The sequence below is a fragment of the Mus caroli genome, chromosome 4 (assembly GCF_900094665.2).
Source record: "Mus caroli chromosome 4, CAROLI_EIJ_v1.1, whole genome shotgun sequence".
Taxonomy (NCBI): domain Eukaryota; kingdom Metazoa; phylum Chordata; class Mammalia; order Rodentia; family Muridae; genus Mus; species Mus caroli.
The window spans coordinates 39290281-39305849 of record NC_034573.1 but is presented as its reverse complement, the minus strand read 5'-3'; the positions used below and the strand labels follow the sequence as shown (position 1 = coordinate 39305849).

Genomic DNA, 15569 nt, shown 5'->3' with positions numbered 1-15569 from the left:
ATTCCAGAAGATTAAATCTCCGAGTTTAAGGAGATTTAATCTGGGCTACACCTTTCATCTGGGATTAAAGGTGTGGTGGAACACACCTTTAATCTGGGCTACACCTTCTGATGGAGACAATATAAGGACATTGGAAGAAGGGAGTCGAGTTCTTGCTCCTTCGCCTGCTTGCTGTGTGAGACTGAGTAACTGCTAGATCCTTGGACTTCCATTCACAGCTGCGACTGAACCATTGTTGGGAATTGGGCTGCCGACTGTAAGTCATCAATAAATTCTTTTACTATATAGAGACTATCCATAAGTTCTGTGACTCTAGAGAACCCTGACTAATACAGTAACTGTTTGGAGAATAAACGAAAGAGCACACCCTCTTACCATGGGGTTTAGACTGACTCTGTCTCTGTGCTTTCCAGGTGAGTGGGCTTCACTTATCTGACACTTTTCCTTAAAGGGTGTACTCTTTAACAGTGGAAGACAAACAAGGCCCCATTGTGTTTTAATCCCTGGATAGCATTTGTGACTTTGGCTCAAAGACTGGAGTTGACATTTTCCCCAAAGGCCACGTCTAGCTTTTGGCTTGGAAAGGGATTATGTAAGTATATGAACAGACTGGTCTCTCTGGAAGAGAACATTTAATATTTGACAGTAGCTGGAAGAAATGGTTTCTATAATGAAATGTCCTCTTCTGAGACATGTTTTAAATAGAAAACTAAATGGTGATCCAAAACCACATCTGTGTACCTCTATGTCAATGCTTGGTGCCCCCCCTCCCCCAACCATCTGTCTACCACTGTGGCAATGCCTGGTGCCCTCCAACCATCTGTCTACCACTGTGGCAATGCCTGGTGCCCCCCAACCATCTGTCTACCACTGTGGCAATGTCTGGTGCGCTCCAATCATAAGTTGGAGGCCACTTCTCTGAGCTTACAACCAAATAGCAGAAGACTCGTCATTACGCTAATGGAGTGCCCATTAGGTAACTGGATTTACCCCAAGGTAGGAGCAGAGAAAACATGGTCAATTCATCTAAATAGTTTGTAGAGGTTAATGCTAAATCATATAAGGTCATAAGTTCATGCTGACCTGATCAATAACACTGAAAAAGAAAATAATGCCAGGTGGAAATAGATTATGCTTCCAATATCCTCTGACCTCTCCTCTGTTCACTGAGACTCTGGGAAGTGCATCTTACCTCTACGCAGAATCAGTCTCGTGTTCCAGCGGCTTGCGGAGAAGCAGTTTTGAATCTATGTTTAAACACCTTATTATGTTTAGCTTCAGTGATTTTTTAGAAGCTGACTCTGGTATAAACCAGATTTTATACCTTGAAATGTATTCAGAAAAAGCTGGGATAGCGGCGGGTCTGTATCGAAAAGGGAGTTAGCCTGTTGTCACAGTCAGAGGAATGTTCTGGTGTTGGGACAGTATCTAGGCAGGCAGTCAATGTAGATGTTGTGAGTGTAGCACCCCCACACTTGAGGGGATATTTTCCATCCTTACTATTTATTATTTTGTGATTTGAGGGATGGAACCCAGGGCCTTACAAACACCGGGAAAGTGATGTTACTATATTGTATCCCCAGACCTGTTACTACTTTAAACATGATTTGGAGGTAAACACAGTAGTACAAGAATGTAATCCCGGACTGGTGAGATGGCTCAGTGGGTAAGAGCACCCGACTGCTCTTCCAGAGGTCCAGAGTTCAAATCCCAGCAACCACATGGTGGCTCACAACCATCCGTAACGAGATCTGGCGCCCTCTTCTGGAGTGTCTGAGGACAGCTACAGTGTACTTACATATAATAAATAAATAAATCTTAAAAAAAAAAAAAGAATGTAATCCCAACATTTGGGAAGCTGGGGCAGCCAGCCTGGACCACACAACGAGTTCAAGGCCAGCATAAGAGCTTGTCTTCCAGACTATGCTCAAATCTTTCTACTTTTGCTCACAGGTCAAGAAGCATTAGAAAAATCTGGTACCTGAAAGGATATTTATCATTAGGAATATTGGAAAAGACAGAAAAGGCCACCTCTACTTCATGGTAAGTAGGCTATGGATGCTGGGGCTGGACAAATAAGTCTGGGATGTGTGTAAAGCCAGTTGGAGGAGCTTGTGACACTGAGATGCCATATGTACATATGTACACATGTGTGTGTACATACGTGAACTACATTCAGTTCTGAGAGTCAAGCTAGATTGAAAGAAATCTTTCCTGAGCTTAAGGATAAAACTAATTAATCTTGCTATGTAGAGCTCCCATCTCTAAAGTTTGGAAAATTCAGTGTCATGCTTGCACTAATAACCAGGTGAAATTATTCACTATGGCAGAAATGGCAAGCAGGAGCAAAAGCTCTGGAAACGAAGCCTGGTTTAACAGGAAATGAGGTGAATGATACAATTAATACAAGTGGTTTTAACATAGCCATATAAAGCAGTCAGTAAGTTCAATGGCCCAGGAACAGTTCTTTTTTTTTTTTTTTTTGGTTTTTTCGAGACAGGGTTTCTCTGTGTAGCCCTGGATGTCCTGGAACTAACTCTGTAGACCAGGCTGGCCTCGAACTCAGAAGTCTGCCTGCCTCTGCCTCCCAAGTGCTGGGATTAAAGGCATGCACCACAACTGCCTGGCTCCAGGAACGGTTCTTATCACCTGAGTCAGGATGAAGCAAGAAACCTGTGAATTACAAAGGCAAAGTGACTCACAACTGCTTAATATCCTAGAAAAAAAAAATCAAGCTATATCTTTATGTCCTAGATTATATTAAAATAAATTCAACATTGAAGAACATTAAGAATATCTTAAACTATGCTCAATTAAAAAGTAAAACTTCCATTAGGTTAAGATTTTTTAAAAAAAAAATGTGTGTGTGTGTGTAGGCCAGAGGTTGATGCTGGATGCCTTTCCTGGTCATGCTTCACCTTATTTTTTCCTTTTGAAATAAAATTTTGCATATATAGGACACATAACTGTACATATTTATGGGGTATCAATATACCTATACACATCACGTGATGTTCAAATCAACGTTATTTATCATTTCTTTTCTGGGAGAATATTGAAAATCCCTTTGTTTCCCTTTTTTGAGACAGAGTCTTTTGTAATTTATTTATTTATTTTTGGAATGGGAGTTCTCACTGAACCTGGAGCTCGCCATCTGGGTGAACTGGCTTGCCAATGAGCTGTAGGGACCCACTATTGCTGGAGTTCCAGACATATCCTGCTCTACACAGCTTTGACATGAACGCTAAGGACCTGAGCACACTTTTTAGTGACTGAGCAATCCCTGCAGCCCCAGGTCAAGATTATTTTTTTTTATTTTGTTTTTTTGTTTTTCGAGACAGGGTTTCTCTGTATAGCTCTGGCTGTCCTGGAACTCACTTTGTAGACCAGGCTGGCCTCGAACTCAGAAATCTACCTGCCTCTGCCTCCCAAGTGCTGGGATTAAAGGCGTGCGCCACCACCGCCCGGCTTCAAGATTATTTTAAATTTAGATGTAATAAAGAAATGCATCGAGGAAAAGAAGTGCTTTAACTATATAGAAACAATAACTTCTGTCAGAGAAAGGACACGTGGAATATCAGCTTCTAAGCCAGTATAGCCTCATTTCTATAGTCCTAAAAAGATTTAAAAAGAAAACTAGGCTGGGTGAGTGGCACACATCTTTAATCCTAGCACTTGGGAGGCAGAGGCAGGCAAATCTGTGAGCCTGGTCTACAGAATTGAGTTCCAGGCCAAACAGGGCTACACAGAGAAACCCTGTGTCAGAAAAACCCAGCAATTCCTGGGAGGCAGGAACAGATAGGTAGGTCTCTTTGAGTCTCAGACAGATCAGCCAAGGCTACATAGTGAAACTTTGTCTCAAAACAAACAAACGACAAATGAACCAAAAACCCCTCATTTATTTGTAAGGGAAATGACAAGTTAAGGTTTTTAGGTTACAATTTCCCTGTGATGCTGTGATGCAGCTCTTCTAAACAGTCTGTACTGTCTAGAAAATTACCCATTTCCTTAAGCTTTTCCACCTTTTGGAGTCCAGGCTTTTGAAGATCAAATGATTCTTTGAATTTCTTAGGTGTCTGTTGTTATATTTCCCTTTTCATTTCTGATTTTGTTTATTTGGATACTGTCTGTCTGTCTGTCTGTCTTTTAGTTTGGTTAAGGGTTTGTCTATTTTATTGATTTTCTCAAAGAACCATTTCTTGGTTTCATTGATTCTTTGTATTGTTTTCTTTGTTTCTAATTGATATCAGCCCTGAGTGTGATTTTTTTTTCTTGCCTCTACTCCTCTTGCAGTGTGTTTGCTTCTTTTTTTTTTTTTTTTTTCCTAGAGCTTTCAGATATACTTTAAAATTGCTGGTATAAGAACTTTCTCATTTCTTTATGGAGGTCTTTAGTTCTATGAACTTTCCTCTTAGTGCTGCTTTCATTGTGTCCCATAAATTGGGATATGCTCTGCCTTCATTTCATTGGATTCTAGAAAGTCTTTAATTTTTTTTATCTCTTCACTGGGAAGAGAGTTGTTCAGTTTCATATCTATTACCTTGTACAAAATTCAGTCCAAATAGATCAAAAAAACCTCAGCATAGAGCTGGAGAGATGGCTCAGAGGTTATGAGCACTGACTGCTCTTCCAAAGGTCCTGAGTTCAAATCCCAGCAACCACATGGTGGCTCACAACCACCTGTAATGAGACCTGATGCCTCTTCTGGTGTGTCTAAAGACAGCTACAGTGTACTTAGATATAATAAATAAATAAATCTTAAAAAAAAAACCTCAGCATAAAATCAGATACACTAAACATTATAGACCAGAAAGTAGGGAATAGCCTTGAACTCATTGGTAAGGAGACAACTTCCTAAACAGAACACCAGTGACTCAGTCTCTAAGATCAACAATTAATCAATGGGACCTCATGAGACTGAAAAGCTTCTGTAAGGCAAAGGACATCATCAATAGGACAAAATGGCAGCCTACAGATTGGGGAAGGATCTTCACCAACCTTATATCTGACAGAGGGCTAATGTCTAAAAGAACTAAAAAATTAGATACCAACACTCTAAACAATCCAATTAAAAATGGGGTACAAGCTAAATGGAGAATTCGCAACGGAAGAATCTCAAATGGCTAAGCAACACTTAAAAGAAAGTTTCAACATCCTTAGTCATCAAGGAAATGACCCTGTAATGCCACCTTACACCAATCAGAATGGCTAAGACCAAAAGCTCAAATGACAGCACATGCTGGCAAGGATGTGGAGCAAGGGGAACACTCCTCCATTGTTGGTGGGACTGCAAACTTGTACAACCACTCTGGAAACCAATTTAGTGATTTCTCAGAAAACTGGGAATAGTTCTACCTCAGACCAGCTACACCATTCCTCAGCATATACCCAAAAGGTGCCCCAGTATACCACAGGGACACTTGCTCAACTATGTTCATAGCAGCTTTATATATAATAGCCAGAAACTGAAGACAACCCAGATGTCCCTCAACTGAAGAATAGACACAGAAAATGTGGTTCATTTACACAATGGAATACTATTCAGCTCTTAAAACAAAGACATCATGAGTTTTGCAGGCAAATGGATGGGACTTTTGAATAACATCCTGAGCAAAGTAACCCAGACCCAAAAGGACATACATGGTATATACTCACTTATAAATGGACATTAGCCATGAAGTGCAGGGCAACCATGCTACAACCACAGACACAAAGGACCTGGATAATAAGGAGAGCCCAATGGAGGATGTATGACTCTCACTCAGAAGGGGAAACTAAACAGTCATCAGAGGTGGATGGAGAGAGGGGACTGGGAAGGAGAGGAGGTGAGGAGGGGGCAAGAGACGGCTAGAAGTGAGAATAGAAATTGGAAGGGCAACATCTCTGGTGAGTAGCTGAGGCCTGGGACAGAAGAGGATATGGGGAGTTTATAGGGGTGACCCCAGCTGAGATTCCTACCAGAGGGGGATATAGAGACTGAAGTGGCTACTTCCTGTAGCCAGGCAAGACTTCCAGGGGAGGAAGGGGGCATCAAACCACTCACAAAATCTTCAACCCAAAAATTTGTCCTGCCAACAAGATGTTTTGGGATAAAGATAGAGAAGAGACTGAGGGAACAGCCAACCAGTGACTGCACCAATTTGAGACCCATCTCATTTGTGAAAGCCAAACGCTGACACTATTAATGATACTCCGCTATGCTTGCAGACGGAAACTTAGCATGACTGTCTCCCGAGAGGCTTCATCCAGCAGTGGATGGAGGCAGATGCAGAGACCCACAGCCAGACATCAGGCAGAGCCTGGGAAGTCTTGTGGAAGAGTAGGGGGTAAAAGTGAGCAGGTCAGAGGGATCAAGGTCACCACAAGAAGTCAGATAGAACCAACTAACGTGGGACCACGGGGCCTCACAAAGCTTAGGCCACCAACCAGGGAGCAACCAGGGGCTGGACCTAGGCTCCTCCCTACACATTTGTAGCAGACATGAAGCTTGGTCTCCATGTGGTTCCCCTAACAAGTGAAGCTGGGCTGTCTCAGCCTCTACTCCCTGCCACTGGATCCCCTGCCTCTGTACTTGGACTGACTAGATGCCCCAGGGTGGGGTCTTCCCAAGGGGAGGGGGCAGTGAGGGGAGGGATTTTTTTTTTTTAAGGGTAAGACTGGGAAGAGAGGAGGGAGTGGGGCTATGATCGGGAAGTAAATAAAAAAATAAAAATGAATTGCAAACTGTCAAAGCAGTGTTTCTATTGCTCTGGTAAAGTACCATGAAGGAAAGCAACGTGGGAAGAAAAGGGCTTATATTTCAGCCTACAGTGTCACAATATAGTCCATCATCCAAGGAAGTTGGGGGTGGGTCCGGGAGGGGGAACTAAAGGCAGGGACCTAGAGGCAGGAACTGAAGCAGAGACCATGGTGGAACTTGGTTTCCTGGCGTGTTCCTCATGACTCATTCAGTTTGTTGTCTGCAGCCAGGAGGGCACATCCACAGCAGGATGGGCCGTGCCACATCAATTTTTTTTAAAGAAGATTTATTTATTTTATGTATATGAGCACACTGTTGCTGTCTTCACACACACCAGAAGAAGGCATCAGATCCCATTACAGATGGTTGTGAGCCACCATATGGTTGTTGGGAATTGAACTCAGGATCTCTGGAAGAGCAGTCAGTGCTCTTAACCACTGGGCCATCTCTCCAGCCCCCACCATATCAATTATTAATCAACTAAATGCCCAAAGGGTTTGTACAGATGGTCCCTCTTCTCAAATGACTCTCGCCCGTATCACCCCTACTACGTAATATACTTCAAGCCAAACATAAAATTTAAATATTATGGAGAAATAGCTATGTAAGTAAAGTAAGAACAAGACTGAAGTTATTTCAAGTCTTTGAAAAAACTAGAATATGAATGCAGAACGGTCTAACCTGCTTCCTGGACCACAGATAACCCTTCAAGGAACTTTCTTCACTGCTGGCCCTAGCTAATGAGCCAACACTACTGAGACTCAAATAATGAGATGTGAAGTCCTGGTCTTGTATCTGTAATGTATTTTTAATATCCCTATTCCTTTTTTCAATTTCTCTAGTGTCTTAAAACTGTGTGCTACCAAGATGTACTCTTGGAAGAAGGAGGGACAGAGAAAAATCCATGGCTTATCATTTAAGAGAGCTGTCTGCTCTTCCTGAAGGACTCGGGTTCCATTCCCAGCACCATGTAGTAGCTCACAACCATCTATAACTCCAGCTCTAAGGGACCCCATGCCCTTTTCTGGCCTCTGCAGGTACCAGACATGTACATGTCACACAATATGCAGACACACACACATAATAAAGTTAAAATAAAAATATTTTTGATTCGTTATGAGTGTGTATATATGTATGTGTGTATGTTTATGTATATGTATGTGTTTTTATTTGTGTGTTTATGTGTGTATGTATGTGTGTGTGTGAGAGAGAGACAGAGACAGAGAGACAGAATGAGTGTGTGTGTATGTGTGTGTGTATGTGAGTGAGTTACTCTGTACATGTGACCCAAAGGGAACTCTCTCGAGTCAGTGCTCTCCTTTCAGCTTCTGAAGGATTCTAGGAATGGAATTCAGGTTTCCATTCATGTGGCAAAACCACGAAATCATCCCACAACTTTGGAAATTTTAAATATATGCTGGGTGTTGGTAGTTCATGCCTTTAATACTAGCACTCAGGGGCATAAACAGGTATATGTCTCTTAGTTTGAGGCCAGCCTGGTCTACAGAGTTAATTCTAGGACAGCCAGGGCTACACACACAAAAAGCCTGTCTCAAAAAACAAAAACAAAAAAACAAAACAAAACAAAAAAACAGCTCCCCACCAATCCTTAAATGTACTTAAGTCAGGGATGGTGACACATGACACATGCCTTGAATCCTAGCCCTCAGGGTGCCTCTGTGAGTTCAAAGCCAGTCTAGTTTATTCACATAGCAAGTTCCAGGCCAGCCAAAACTACAGAGTAAAAGACCCTTTCTCAAAATAAATCAATCAAGTTTATTGAGCATGTATCACACAGTACACACTCTGCTATGGCTGGAGTTACACTGTAAAACAAGACACTTGGTCCTAGTCTCATACATGACAGGAGGGGAGAAGGGCCAAGTGATAATTGGGTAGGGATAGTGGCAACAAACAAGCACAGAAGGTTCTAGGTCACCCGGCAGTGTGGGGAGTGGGTGAGCAATGGGAGGTGGCTACACTACAGGTGGAGCTTCGTGCATTCTGGAACATCCACACGGGCAGAGAGTTGACTGGGGTAATAAAAAATGACCAGAGTGTTCCAGGGACAGCGGAGGCAGCTGGACCTGAGGTATGGCTGAAGGTAGGAGGTGCTGATGGACAGAGTGCGGGGGCTCTCAGGAGGATGTGGTGGCAGATGGTAGGTACCACGGACTTTTCTCCTGAAGGGTGCAGGGTTAGAGGTGAGAAGCAGTTTGAAGACTGTGTGAATTGTTCTGGAGACAGAGACACAGAAATGGTGTCTTCAGTAGCTGAGAATGGGGGCCTCTCTCTTCCTTCTTTTTAACTTCCCTTCAGTAAAGAGAAAAGATGAGAGATGGAGAGAGACACAGAGACAGAGACGGATGGGCTCTCTAGATGCACAGAAACCTGTTCAATATCATTTTGTCTAATTGGGAAAATGCAGACCAAAACCACAAGACAGAGTTGGGGATGATGGCTGCAAAGGTTGAATCCAGTTGTCATCTCAGCAGGACACTCAAGAGGACATGGAAGGTCCCCCACCCCACCCCCCGCCGCTTTGTTTTGTTTTTGAGACTCAGTTTCATCCCAGGCTGGCCTGTAGACCAGGCTGGCCTCACACTCAGAGAGCTTCTCCCACTTCTGCTTCCTGACTGTTGGGATTAAAGGTGGGCAATTGTACCATGCCTACTAGGGATTTTCATGACTAGGTTGCCTGAGGTGACATCGTTTTATAGGATGGCTCCTGGATATGAGAGAGAGAGAGAGAGACAGAGACAGAGACAGAGACAGAGAGAGACAGAGAAGAGAGCTCTGAGCACCACCCTTCTCTGACTGAGGAAGCAGTATGAATAGCTACTTCAAATTCCTGCTTGCCCCTCCTCTTCCACACAATGGGCTGTGCCTGAACTGTGAACTAAAATAACCTTTTTGTTTTTTCCCTTGAGGTGTGTTTTGTCCGGGTATTTTTTATCATAGCAACGAAACCAGAACTAAGTCAGGGGCACATGCCTGTAATTCCAGCTCTCAAGAGTCAGATTTAGGAAGGTGAGGAATTTAAGGCCATCTGAAGCTACAGGAGCCCAAGGGAGCTCCAGTGAGCCCAAGGCTATGGGCTACACGAGGCCCTGTCTGAAAAGAAAAGCAACCAAAATGAACGAACAAATTTAAAAAGTAAATGAACACAAAAGACAACTTCACACTTACCATGAAGGCCACTATCAAAAAGATGACTAACAACAAGTCTTGGCAAAGAACTGAAACCCTCACACCACCCTGGTAGAAATGCAAACAGTATAGTCACTTCAGACACTTTAGCCGCGTTCTTCCAAAGAGTAAACAAAGTCACCACATGACCTGGCTACTACCCTCCAAAATGCTTTATGCAAATGTTCACATAATTCATAATAGTCACAAAAGGAAGGCCACCCAAATGCTTATATCACACAGTATCAGCCGACAAAATATTCAACGGTGGGAGATTATTCGGAGGTGGAAGGGTAGGACGGACATACGGACTCCTGCTATCATGCCGTGGGTTTGAATGGATGTTAAGTGGAAGGCACCATGCGCAGGGCTCCTCAAATGAGTGGCTCCATTTATGAGAACTATCTGAAGGAGCATTTCTTGTTCAGGCAGCAAGCAGCTGGGACTAGTGAGGAACAGCAGCAAAGTGAATGCTGGAGGGGGAGGAGGGGAGGGGAGGGGGAGGGAAGGGGAAGGGCCCTTGGTAGAGTACTGCCAGCATTCCAAAAGTGGAGTTATGGTGACTGTCACACAATCCTGGGTCTATGCAAATATATATTAAAATTTCCTGAAGTGTCTGCTTTGAATGGTAGAGTTTCATTGTAGGTGATGAAGAGGGATTTGAGGAGAGAACTTTCTAGAGGTTGGTTGCCTCCATGCACACTTATGAAAGAAGTAGGAGGCCATGAGCTCCAAATGAAAGACTCAGGCAGCGCCAAGTTAAATGGGTCTCTCTTCTACAGGTATTGACAGTCTTACTGCACATAAGGAGTGAACAAGGTAGGTGGGAAGGACAGTGTCATTAGCGCAGTGATGTAACATCCAAAGCAAATTCGGGAGGCAAGGTTTATTTGATTATGCTTTCATATCACTGTTCTTATAGAACCCGGGACCACCAGCCCAGCCCAAGCCAGAACCCACGTACCACCCGCTGGGCCCTCCTCCATCAATCACTAATTTAAAAAGTGCCCTACAGGCTTGCCCACAGCCCCATCCTATGGAGGCGGTTTTTTAACTGTGGTTCTCTCCTCTTTAGCTGACTAGCTGGTGTCACATTGACTTAAAGCACAGAGTGGGATACAGAGAAAGCCTGTATCTCACCACAGAACCTGTGGAGTGGAATCTCACAGAGTTGGGAAACAATCGTCTCATTCCTGAATCAAGCACTCCCTGGCTACCTGCAAGGCTCCTGTGACTCAGCCATCTCTAGGCTAGCAGTTTCGCTGCTCTCACAGGAGGCTGAGCCAGAAGGACTTCCACATCAGGTGGAACACAATATCCATGGTGCGCTTTATTCTCTGGGGGCCTCTGAGACGTTGATTCTCACAGAGGACTGGTGCTTCTTCACAGAAGTCCCAGCGCTTCAGCCAAGCTCCTGGGCTGGGGTTAAAACCATGTGCCACCACGTTTAGCTTTTTTTTTTTTTTTTTTTTTTTTAATATGACTCCAGTTCCAAAGGACCTGATTAGGCTCCTTTCTGGCCTCTGGGGGCATTGCAAGCACATGATACAGGCACACATACAGGTAAAACGCCCACACATTTACAAAATGGAGGCTGCCAAAAGTCTTTGAATAGGGGAGAGAGTGGTCTTAAACGAGTCATTCTGAAGTCCCTCTCTGAGCCTCATGTTTTGTCTGTAAAATGGGGCTGATTCTATGGGTCTTCTCACACCCCTGTAGTGGGGCTCAGAGAATCTGAAATCAGGCAGCACAGCCCAGATCAAGTTTGCCAGTTGGCAGCAGAACAGCTGTCCTGGCTCCGTCAGGGGGATGCGTGCATCTCAGTAGCACCTGACTCCTGCCAGTTCAGCTCCGTGGCAGGACCAGATCAGAAGATCCCAGGCGAAAACAAAGGCTTTGAAATTTTATTTTAAAGTTGTCTTGTGTAGCCACATCAGATATCATCTTTGTTTAGAAAGAAACAGGGACTATGGGAAAGAAGGACAGCTCCAGGAAACAAGGACACAGAAAGAACTTATGACATGTGTAAGCCTGGGGATGTCTATGTGAACGTGTGCGTGCATGTGTGTGTGTGTGTTGTATATTAGTGTGGGTTTGGGGTGAGTGTGACTGTGGATGTGTTGGTGGGGGGTCTAAGAAAAGACATTCCATTCAGTCTGCTGACAGAGTCATCTCTTTGCATAGGGCAGTGGATCAAAGCCAGCCAGGGACAGGAAGTCCCAGGTCCTTCCAGGACAGACACTTCCTCCCGCAGGGACACCAAACCCCTACCAATAGGACCCCCTGCCAGCGCAGGAGCCTTACCGGGCTGAGCTGTCCCGGGAGCGCCGAAGCCACCTTGCCACCATCTGTTCTATTCTGTGTGCTTTCCGAGTCTGGGATAAGCTGCCGTCCAGCTCTTCCATTTACCTAAGTGGAATGGAGGAGAGAAGAATGTTCTTAGACGAACCCAAGCCTGTAATGAGGACTCTGCCGCATCCACGCCGGCTCATCCAAAGACCCACCGAGCAAATAACTAGTTCCCCTCCGAGCTGAGCTCTTCACACTCCACAGAACAAACACTCCAGCATCCCCTGCCTGAAGAGTCCAGGCTTGTGGTAAACAGAATGCTTTTGTGTCTCACACAGAAGGCTGAGGGAATTTACAAAAGGTAAGGTTTCACAATTGAGTTGCCACCAGGACCTGCTAGCATGTGCCAGCATTTTTGTCTGGATTTTTTTGCTTGTTTTTGTTACTTTGAGATAAGGTTTTGCTATGTACCCAAGCTGGTCTTGAACTCACGAACCTCCTGCCTCGGCCTCCAAGTACTGGATTTACAAGTATGCACCATCACACCTGACATGAATTCCTGTTTTTTTGTTTTTTTTGTTTTGTTTTGTTTTTTAACATTTATTTGTTTCATCGTATCTATAGGAGTATTTTGTGTTCCTGTGTGGACATGGGAAGACTGTTAGATTCACTGAACTGGAGTTAGAGAAGCCTGTGAGCTGCCATGTGGGTGTTGGGAATCAGACCCAGGTCTTCTGGACGAGCAGCAGTGCTTCCCTGAGTCACCTCTCTGCCCACTCCCACGATGGGCTAATTCTTCTGAATACTGCTGCTGTTCAGTGATTTATGTTTAACTTTTAAATAGATAATTTGCCTGCATAATTCCATGCTGGCCTATAAAAGAAGAGATACAGGCATTGCACTGTGAGCTAAGAGTTGTGCGATGACGTGGGGCGAGACGGAGCTCACCTTGGTAGACTGTTTGCTTAGCATTCAAGAAGCCCTGGGTTTAACTCCCAGCCCCTCATTAACGGGGCATGATGGAACAATCCTGCAATCTCAGGAAGCAGGAGGTGGAGGCAGGAGGACCAGAAACAGAAGGGTGTCTTCAACCATATGGCAAGTTTCAGGCCAACCTGGACACAAGACCCTGTCTTGGAAAAAAATTATGAAGATGGTAACCCTAAGTATTTTTACTATGGTAAAATCAAAAACCTATTCAGAGAGTGGTCCCTTCGCCCAGATCTCAGCCCATGTCGTTCTCTCTCCTGAGCTTCCCAGATCTCAGCCCATGCCATCCTCTCTCCTGAGCTTCCCAGACCTCAGCCCATGCCATCCTCTCTCCTGAGCTTCTTCACGGCTGTTTGAGTAAATACAAAGATGCTATAGTCCTTTTTCCTGCAAAGGGTAACACACCACACACACTGTTCTGTCCGCACCAGGCTTTTTTCTTCTCCTTGAGTATGTACTCTTGCTATCTTTCTACATCAGGACATAGAGTCATTCATCACTCTTTTTGACAACTGATTGTTTCACTGTGTGGACTGGACCGTAATCTAAAAGGTAGTCCCCTGCTGATAAACATTTTGGTTATTGCCAGTCTTTTGCTATTATAAACAGTACTCATGGGGGCTGGAGAGATGGCTCAGTGGTTAAGAGCACTAACTGCTCTTCCAGAGGTCCTGAGTTCAAATCCCAGCAACCACATGGTGGCTCACAACCACCTGTAATGAGATTGGATGCCCTCTTCTGGAGTGTCTGAAGACAGCTACAGTGTACTTATATATAATAAATAAATAAGTCTTAAAAAAAAAACAGTACTCAGTGGGTTTAACTGTACATACATCATTTCTGCATGTTTGCAGTTATATATCTGGATAAGATTCCCTATTGATAGGTCAAAGGTCACACACATTTGTGCTTTGATAACTGTTGCCAGGTCACCAAGAAAAGAGATATGTGCTTGACGATTAATGCTTCGTAAATCAATGTGTATTGACATTTCTATTGTCTAATCTATTTCACTTCTTAAAAACGCCGGTCTCAATTCACCAAAGTGATTTCACGGTAACCCAATGAATAACCACACAAAGTAAAAGTCCAACAGTGGGAAGTAAGTGAGATACAAAGCAAATAGAAACGTTTCATAAAAGATTACGCCATGCCGGGCGTGGTGGCGCGCACCTTTAATCCCAGCACTCGGGAGGCAGAGGCAGGCAGATTTCTGAGTTCAAGGCCAGCCTGGTCTACAAAGTGAGTTCCAGGACAGCCAGGGCTACACAGAGAACCCTGTCTCAAAAAAGAACTCTACTGCCCCCTCCATTCCCCCAAACAGACAGTTCAAAGGTGAGTTTTTACCATCTGTAGTATGAGGTTCATCCTAGTGAATTACTTCAGTCTTGTTTTAGGTTAACTTCCTGCTTTGAGAATCAAGGATGTAGCACAATCAGTAGAGGGCTGGCCCAGCAGGCACAAGGCCTTGGGTTCAATCCCACATAACCCAGGGATGGCGGCACATGCCTAGAATCCTAAATTCAAGTTCAAAACCAGCCTCCCCAACGCAGTGAGTTTAAGGCCAAGCATGGCTACGTGATACCCTGTCTCAAAATGCATGTACTACTGTGGGGGTGCAGAACACACACACACATACACACACACACCCCAAACAGAAACCTCTTTAGGAGTAATTCGGGATATATACAACATTGCAAAGATAACACAGAATTGCCATCTGTCCTGCACTCAGTGTTCTGAAAATAACATCTTACATAACCTTTAATATTTTTTTTTCAAAATTAAGACATTAACATCAGCACAATACTATTAACCAAACGGCAAATTGCAGGCGATATTAAAATCTCATCAGTTTCTCCGACGCTCCTTTTCTATGCCAGAATCCACTGCAGGGTATGGTTTGCATTTAGCCATTTTGATTTTCCCCAATGCTATTTCTGCTGTTTATAGAGCATAAAGAAGGGAATTTTCTGCTCAGTAGGGCCAGCATAATACAAACAGGAGTTCTGACAAAGATGGTTCAGTGAGGTGAAAGTGCAGCCTTTCCTGTGACTAATGAGAAATGAGTACTCTTAAAAACAATGATCAGCCAGGCAGTGGTGGCGTACAACTTTAATCCCAGCACTTGGGAGGCAGAGGCAGGCGGGTCTCTGTGAGTTCACAGGCAGCCTGGTCTATAGATCAAGTTCTAGGACAGCAAGGGCTACACAGAGAAACCCTGTCTCAAACAACAACAACAACAACAGCAGCAGCAGCAGCAACATTGAAGCATCTCCATTAGGTGCAGGGAGAAAGGATTGCCAAGGCACATCCAAATGAGCACAGGATATCCAAACCAAATGAGCACAGGATATCCAAA

General features: G+C 44.1%; 1 protein-coding gene and 1 long non-coding RNA gene across 4 annotated transcripts in view; one reads left to right on the top strand and one right to left on the bottom strand.

Moving 5' to 3' along the window:
- Positions 1–7842, top strand: part of LOC110292775 — a 14748-nt gene extending 6906 nt beyond the window's left edge. For both annotated transcript variants that reach the window (XR_002377745.1, XR_002377744.2), the window contains exons 2-3: positions 1954–2043; positions 7582–7842. This is a non-coding gene — a long non-coding RNA (uncharacterized LOC110292775). The remainder of the gene's footprint in view (positions 1–1953; positions 2044–7581) is intronic.
- Positions 1–15569, bottom strand: part of Frmpd1 (FERM and PDZ domain containing 1) — a 118696-nt gene that overhangs the window by 47348 nt on the left and 55779 nt on the right. For both annotated transcript variants that reach the window (XM_029475742.1, XM_021160346.1), the window contains exon 2: positions 12233–12337. In XM_029475742.1, coding sequence (XP_029331602.1) covers positions 12233–12333 — 101 coding nt within the window. In that variant the 5' untranslated portion in view covers positions 12334–12337. The remainder of the gene's footprint in view (positions 1–12232; positions 12338–15569) is intronic.